The sequence below is a fragment of the Anomaloglossus baeobatrachus genome, chromosome 6 (assembly GCF_048569485.1).
Source record: "Anomaloglossus baeobatrachus isolate aAnoBae1 chromosome 6, aAnoBae1.hap1, whole genome shotgun sequence".
NCBI lineage: Eukaryota > Metazoa > Chordata > Amphibia > Anura > Aromobatidae > Anomaloglossus > Anomaloglossus baeobatrachus.
In genome coordinates, this window is record NC_134358.1 from 131,604,718 (window position 1) to 131,613,053 (window position 8,336).

Sequence of the window (8,336 nt, forward strand, 5' to 3'; positions counted from 1 at the left end):
CTATGCCTGTTTGGAGTTTTGAATACTAACTCCTGGACCCGTTCCGAGAACCTGCTACTGAAGAAGGTCCTGTTCCTGGCCCTTAAGGGCTTAATACTAAATTGGATGAACCCCCGCCCCCCTTCTAGAGCGTCGTGGGTTGCCCTCGTAAACGCCATAATTCCTCTAGAGCATTTTGTATTCAAGAACAGGGGCTCTCTGCATAAATTTGAGACTTGGGGTGGGTGGTTGGGGTCCCCCTTGACTGGAGGTTCGCCCAGCTCCATGGTCTCAAACTTACATGATCTATCATCTTAAGAAAATTTTTCTTTTATGATGTATATTCTTGCATTAGCGTCTTTTATGGAGTTCTACACCGATATTTTGTGGTGCGACTTGGTCTAATGTAACCTGAAGAAATAATCATTGTCCCATTTGAGATTCCCTAGGTATAACGTGTGATTGTTTACTCTCATGTTGACTTATGTCTTTTGTAATATGTACAAATAGCATGGTTGATTGCTGATCCTATGTCATACTTAACCTTCAATAAAACGAGTTTAAAAAAAAAAAACTTTGCCGTAAATAAGGGGAGATATTGTATGTTTGTGCAGACCTCTGCAGAAATAAGGCTGTGCCCACGTGGCGTATTTTCATGCAGTTGCGCTGCGATCTGCACCGCAGCGTAACTGCATGCGTCCTGCGTCCCCAGCACAATCTATGAAGATTGTGCCTAATCCATGCCCACGTGGCGTATAAGAATGCAGCGCTTCGGCTGCTGCGAAATCGCTGCGTTCTAACAAGTGACATGTCACTTCTTTCGTGCGCTTTGCATGCAGCCCCCGCTCTGTCTATGGGAGGGGCTGCATCCAGAGCACATGAAATCGACAGTCACCGAAGCTTCAGAACGGAGCTTTTCAGCTGCGCTCTGAAGCACACATGCAGTGACGTTACGCTGCTGCGCAGAGCGCACACACGTGGGCACATAGCCTTACTGTTCTCACACATGGCCTAAATGCAATCCAGACCAATTTTACCCTAATCTATTTAGTGGGTGGAAATCTGACCTAACTGACATGCTGAGAGTGTTTTGACAAACGTTTGTGACAAATTTCATCATATTACAGTACACTATCCCCACATTTGCACCTGCTGAGCTCTGGACATAACTTTTTTCTGTTTGAGAATAACCAAAGGTAATTTTCCATTCTGTCCAGGCTATAGGAAGCAAAGGCCAATGATCATTTTGATCAGCACCTTGGTGACTTTCTGATTTACAATGGGTATGGAAAGTATTCAGACCCCTTTAAATATTTCACTCTATTTCATTGCAGCCATTTGGTGAATTCAAAAAAGTTCATTTTTTTTTCTCTCATTAATGTACTCTCTGTTCCCCATCTTGAAAGAAGTTTAAAAAATGTGCAAACATTTCTACAAGAAAAACTGAAATATCACATGGTCATAAGTATTCAGACCCTCTGCTCAGCATTGAGTAGAAGCACCCTCCTTTTGAGCTAGTACAGCCATGAGCCTTCTTGGGAATGATGCAACAAGTTTTTCGCCCCTGGATTTGAGGATCCTCTGCCATTCTTCCTTGCAGATTCTCTCAAGTTCTGTCAGGTTGGATGGTAAGCGTTGGTTGACAGCCATTTTCAGGTCTCTCCAAAGATGCTCAATTGGGTTTAGGTCAGGGCTCTCGCTGGGCCAGTCAGGAATGGTCACAGAGTTGTTCTGAAGCCACTCCTTTGTTATTTTAGCTGTGTGCTTAGGGTCATTGTCTTGTTGGAAGGTGAACCTTCAGCCAAGTCTGAGGCCCAGAGCACTCTGGAAGGATTTTTTTCTAGGATATCTCTGTATTTGGCTGCATTCATTTATCCTTCAATTGCAACCAGTCATCCTGTCCCAGCAGCTGAAAAACACCCCCATAGCATGATGCTGCCACCACCATGTTTCACTGTTGGGATTGTATTGGGCAGGTGATGAGCAGTGCCTGGTTTTCTCCACATATACCACATAGAATTATCACCAAAAAGTTCTATATTTGTCTCGTCAGACCAGAGAATCTTATTTCTCATAGTCTGGGAGTCCTTCATGTGTGTTGTTGTTTTTTTTTTTTGCAAACTCTATGCGGGCTTTCATATGTGTTGCACTGAGGAGAGGTTTCTGTCCGGCCATTCTACCATAAAGGCCCAACTGGTGGAAGTCTGCAGGGATAGTTGACTTTGTGGAACTTTCTCCCATCTCTCTACTGCATCTCTGGAGCTCTGCCACAGTGATCTTGGGGTTCTTCTTTACCTCTCTGACCAAGGCTCTTCTCCCACGGTTGCTCAGTTTGACTGGACGGCCAGGTCTAGAAAGAGTTCTGGTGGTCCCAAACTTCTTCTATTTAAGGATTATGGAGGCCACTGTGCTCTTAGGAACCTTGTGTACAGCAGAAATTCTTTTTTGTAACCTTGGCCAGATCTGTGCCTTGCCACAATTCTGTCTTTGAGCTCATGATTCTCATTTGGTCTGACATGCATTGTGAGCTGTGAGGTCTTATCTAGACAGGACTTGATGTGGAGAGGCACACACCTATCAGTTTAATTAAACACAGTTGGACTCTAAAGCTGGTGTCACACATAACGACGACGACAACGACGTCGCTGCTACGTCACCATTTTCTGTGACGTTGCAGCGACGTCCCGTCGCTGTGTGTGACATCCAGCAACGACCTGGCCCCTGCTGTGAGGTCGCCGGTCGTTGCTGAATGTCCAGCTTCATTTTTTGGTCGTCACTCTCCCGCTGTGACACACACATCGCTGTGTGTGACAGCGAGAGAGCGACGAAATGAAGCGATCAGGAGCCGGCACTGGCAGCTGCGGTAAGCTGTAACCAGCGTAAACATCGGGTAACCAAGGGAAGACCTTTCCCTGGTTACCCGATGTTTACGCTGGTTACCAGCCTCCGCTCTTGCTGCCAGCGCCGGCTCCTGCACTGTGACATGTGGCTGCAGTACGCATCGGGTAATTAACCCGATGTGTGCTGCAGGAGAGCAAGGAGCCAGCGCTAAGCGCGGCTCCCTGCTCTCTGAACTGTGACATGTAGCTGCAGCACACATCGGGTTAATTAACCCGATGTGTGCTGCAGGAGAGCAAGGAGCCAGCGCTAAGCGCGGCTCCCTGCTCTCTGAACATGTAGCACAGCGACCTTATGATCGCTGCTTCTGCTGTGTTTGACAGCTAAGCAGCGATCATAACAGCGACTTACAAGGTCGCTGTTACGTCACCGAAAATGGTGACGTAACAGCGACGTCGTTGTCGCTGTCGTTTAGTGTGACACCAGCTTAATGAAGGAGTAGAACCATCTCAAGGAAGATCACAAGGAAATTGACAGCATGTGACTTAAATAAGTGTCTGAGCAAAGAGTCTGAATACTTATGACCATGTGATATTTCAGTTTTTCTTGTTTATAAATTTGCAAACATTTCTGTTTATTTCTGTCAAGATGGGGTGTAGAGTATACATTAATGAGAAATAAAAAAATTAACTTTTTTGAATTTAGCAAATGACTGCAATGAAACAAAAAATGAAATATTTAAAGGGGTCTGAATACTTTCCGTACCTACTGTATATGTGATTGGAAAAGTGTACTTGGTTGATACACATCTATAAGCTCTATATAATGTATGCTACATAGCCTTTTCTATAATCTTGCATTTGTTTTTCCCTCTCTAGATGCTGTGACATGTATGTGGATGAGTGAACCGTGCAATACTATCATCACAGGAGCGGCAGACAGACAGATTGTTCTCTGGAAGCTGCAGTACTGAGCTTTTACTTTCCACTTCACTGCTCCAGACTTGAAGATTTTTTTAAAAATTGTTTGTTTTTTATGTTTTGTGTAATGTCATCACTGCTTCAACGCATGTGCCTTGTCAGCTCACCATTCCAATAGTCTGTGCCTTGTCAGCCCACCACTCCATAGAGTCTGTGTTATGTGTCTTCTCATTATACAAACTGTGGCTACTATCTATGTATTGTATAACTGGATAAAATGGATAATTGGTCCCCTACCCATCAAACTCTGGCTCACACGTGGGAACATGGCTATTTCTATCCTGGTCTGGAGTAAAGCGGGTGCATGTTCTTCACAAGTATTAGACTGGAAAGCTTTTTAAGTCCAGCCCTTAACAGCCAATCAATTTGATAATAAAGTTGTTCACATTTTAGTACCGCTTCATGAAACTTTAGCAGCTGGTTTTGTTGCTTTGCTTGGAGGCCTGGTCCTTCTCCATTGCTGTATATTTACTGTCTGCCTTGCTGGAATGTATGAAGGGTATATGTGTCCTTGTCTACAGACCACATAACTATGAAGGATAGCATAGCTTGAAAGTGGATCTCAAGGTAAAGGGTCCAGTATATACAGTCACTAGTGCAGATCTCTTAAAGCATACCTACCCCCTCTATGGTGATGGGGACTGAAAGTCCTTGCTCCTATACTACAGCACACAGAGCAGCGTTCAGTCGATAGAAAGTATTTGTTTTAGTACACCGCTCAGAGTAAGAATGGACTTGCACGAACGTATGAAAGATAGGTCCCATTATCGCTACGGCAGCTTTACATGCACTTACCTGCCTTGCGACGTCGCTCTGGCCGGCTAACCGCCTCCTTCCTAAGGGGGCGGGTCGTGCGGCGTCACAACGACGGCAGGCGGCTAATAGAAGCAGGGGGGCGGAGATGAGCGGGACGTAAACATCCCGCCCACCTCCTTCCTTCCTCATTGCAGCCAGGACGCAGGTAAGGCGATGTTCCTCGCTCCTGTGGCTTCACACACAGCGATGTGTGCTGCCGCAGGAACAAGTAACATCGGTCCGTCTGAAATTATGGAAATGACCAACGCTACACCAATCATACGATTTCGACGCTTTTGCGCTCGTTAATCGTAGTAAAAACGATTCACATACTCCGATGTCGACGACGCCGGATGTGGGTCACTTTCGATTTGACCCCACTAACATCGCAGCTGCGATGTCTTAGTGTGGAAAGTACCCCTTAAGTCTCAAGATCAGGACTCTCACTGATCTGCAGAACATTCCAGATCCTGTACCATACTAGGAAAGGGTAAAGTGAAGGTATCGGATAAAGGCATATATAGGATTACCAATTATTAAACTAGTCTATAAATTGCTCCATAAATCAAAGATGAAAGGTGTGTGCAAGCACCACTATCTTCTATATTGTGAGCTGAGAGCGCTGCTGGTGTCTGCCACCCCATAACCAAGTCTTGTGCATGATACCTGGCAGTGAACTGACTCCATGGCAGTAGTCCTCTCACAACCCAATTTAAAAATGAAGGGAGCACGATGGCACACTCCTCATTGCACACTAGCTTTACTTTTCATGTTCGTCGATCTCTGACCATTCTGGAAACACTTGACATGCTTCTGCATCTTCTAGATTTATATGGTGATGTATGTAACCACTGATTTTATGCCATTTGTTCAGGTGGTTTTTTGTTCTTTTTTTTAAACCAGGCGCTATAAGTCTATGTAAGTCTATAAGATGCTGGTTGCATTCACCATTGGAGCATTTTATTTTCTATTATAACATATTGTACTGTTATTCCTCCTGGAGATGGTGATTTTTTTTCTTTCTTCAGTTTATTCATCCATTTCCCCTCATTGGCTGTGTGATGTAGCCAAAGATTGCACTGTTAGTGAAAATCCACACATTGTGACATAAAAGTCACAAAAATATCAATTAGAACTGCAATTTGAGGTCCCAATATAATCATTCACATACTGTATGCTGCAATATAGCTGTAACATATTTTTGGCCATGTGCTGCTATGTGGTCCTATTTAAACATTTTCCAGAGAAATAAGAGGAACAAAGAGCGGACTTCAAAGAAAATGTTATCCAGCATTGCTTGAGTAGTTAAAGGAGTTTTCTTTTTCGCTCTATTGGGAGACCCAGACAATTGGGTGTATAGGCTATGCCTCCGGAGGCCGCACAAAGTACTACACTTAAAAGTGTTAGGCCCCTCCCCTTCTGCCAATACACCCCCCGTGCTCCCACGGGCTGCTCAGTTTTTTGCTTTGTGCGAAGGAGGCAGACATGCAAGCACAGCTCCACAGATTAGTCAGCAGCAGCTGCTGACTAGGTCGGATGGAAGAAAAGTGGGCCCATATAGGGCCCCCAGCATGCTCCCTTCTCACCCCACTTTTGTCGGCGGTGTTGTTAAGGTTGAGGTATCCATTGCGGGTACGGAGGCTGGAGCCCACATGCTGTTTTTCCTTCCCCATCCCCCTTAGGGCTCTGGGTGAAGTGGGATCTTATCGGTCTCCAGGCACTGAGACCGGGCTTCATCCACAACTCCTGTGGAGCCTGATGGATAGGAGCCGATACCGTTCAGGGACATGGCCCTGCATCTTGGAGGTACTCTGTATCCCTATGGGGACCGCGCACGGCATCACCTCAGCTTTGCTGGGTGTGCTAGTGCACCGGGGACCGCGGCGCTGACCGGGTCTATATGTGCCATTACACACTCAGCGTCGCTGAGTGTGTTTATATGTAAGGGCTACCGCACTGACCGCCGTTGCCACGGGACACTGCGGCGCGGCTGGGACTTGTAGTTCGCCGGGGACATTCACGCGACCGCGCTTTTACGGCGGCCGCGTTTATTACTACGGTCCCCGGCTTCATTGCGGCCTAGTTTCCTTTTTTCTCTCCCGCCCTCAGCCCTGACAGGCAGGGGAAGGTCGGGACGCTGCACGGAGCGAGCAGCAATGAGGGCTGGAGTATGATTTACATGCTCCACTCACCTCACCGTGCACAGTGTGAGCGCCCGTTTCGCGCTCTTTCCAGGCCACGCCCACAGCTTCCTCAGCTCGTCAGGACGCCGCAGCCATTCCTGTCAGCTCCACCGACGCTGCAGAGAGGGACATATTCATGGGAGACCCAGACACGGTCTCTGGTGGCCTCACAACCGCTTAGGCGGCTGGTAAGCAGCACATGTGGTGCTAGCCCCATGGTGCTGTATTGTATTGGTACATTATTTGTGTACTGTATATAATTTACACTGTATGAGCACAGTTCTTTCTGGCTATATACCCTATTGTGTTACTCAGGGAAAACTATAGCATGGCGCCCACAAAAGGCAGGGGTGCCAAAACACAGGCTTATTATGTTGCCTGCGCCGCATGTAAGACCCAGCTACCGGCAGGTTCCACTGACCCTCATTGTGTACAGTGTTCGACCCCTGTGACACTTCCTCAGCCGGATCCTCTGCTAAGAGGGGCCCAGGGGGAGCCACCTATTGACAATGTCCAGGTGACGGGGACTGAGTTTGCAGCCTTTAAGGATCAACTCTCTGAGACTATGGCTAAGATACTAGAAGCCTTGCAGTCCAGACCGGTATCTCAGCAAAGGGACTCTGTTGAATCATTGTTCCCTGCCCCCCCTCAGTTGGACCAACAATGTCCTCACGGGGTATCTCATACCTCCCAGACGGAGGGTTCGGACTTAGAACCTAGCCCCAGATCGTCTAAGCGGGCCCGCTTAGAATTTCCCTCGACATCATATTGTTTAGGGTCTCAGCGGGGGGATTCTCTGGTTGATGATGCGGAGACAGCTGATCAGGATTCTGATCCTGGGAGCGCTCTCAATCTTAATTCTCCAGACGGGGACGCCATAGTGAATGATCTTATTGCATCCATTCATCAGTTGCTGGATATTCTTCCCTCAGCCCCTCCGGCGGAGGAGTCAGATTCTCAGCAGGAGAAATTTCGCTTCAGGTTCCCCAAGCGTACACAGAGTATGTTTCTAGACCACTCTGATTTCAGAGAGGCAATCCAGAATCACCATGCTTGTCCGGATAAGCGTTTCTCTAAGCGCCTTAAGGATACACGTTATCCTTTTCCCCCGGAAGTGGTTAAAGGTTGGATTCAATGTCCCAAAGTGGATCCTCCAATCTCCAGACTGGCGGCTAGATCCATACTTGCAGTGGAAGATGGGGCCTCGCTTAAAGATACCACTGACAGGCAGATGGAGCTCTGGATGAAATCCATCTATGAAGCTATCGGAGCTTCTTTTGCCCCAGCATTCGCAGCCGTATGGGCGCTACAAGCTATATCAGCAGGTCAAGCGAAAATTGAAGCGGCTGTGCCACAAGTGGCTTCCATTACCTCCCAGACCTCGGCAATTGCGTCTTACGCTATGAATGCCGTCCTGGACTCTGTGAGCCGTACGGCAGTTGCGACCGCCAATTCGGTAGTAGTCCGCAGGGCCTTGTGGCTACGGGAGTGGAAGGCAGATTCCGCTTCCAAAAAGCGTTTAACCGGTTTGCCAATTTCTGGCGACAGGCTCTTTGGCGAG

General features: G+C 47.3%; 1 protein-coding gene across 1 annotated transcript in view; it reads left to right on the forward strand.

Annotated features, from left to right (window-relative positions):
• Window positions 1–5,895, forward strand: part of NSMAF (neutral sphingomyelinase activation associated factor) — a 180,542-nt gene extending 174,647 nt beyond the window's left edge. The window contains exon 30 of the mRNA XM_075316032.1: window positions 3,696–5,895. Coding sequence (XP_075172147.1) covers window positions 3,696–3,790 — 95 coding nt within the window. The 3' untranslated portion in view covers window positions 3,791–5,895. The remainder of the gene's footprint in view (window positions 1–3,695) is intronic.
• Window positions 5,896–8,336: the final 2,441 nt, after the last annotated feature.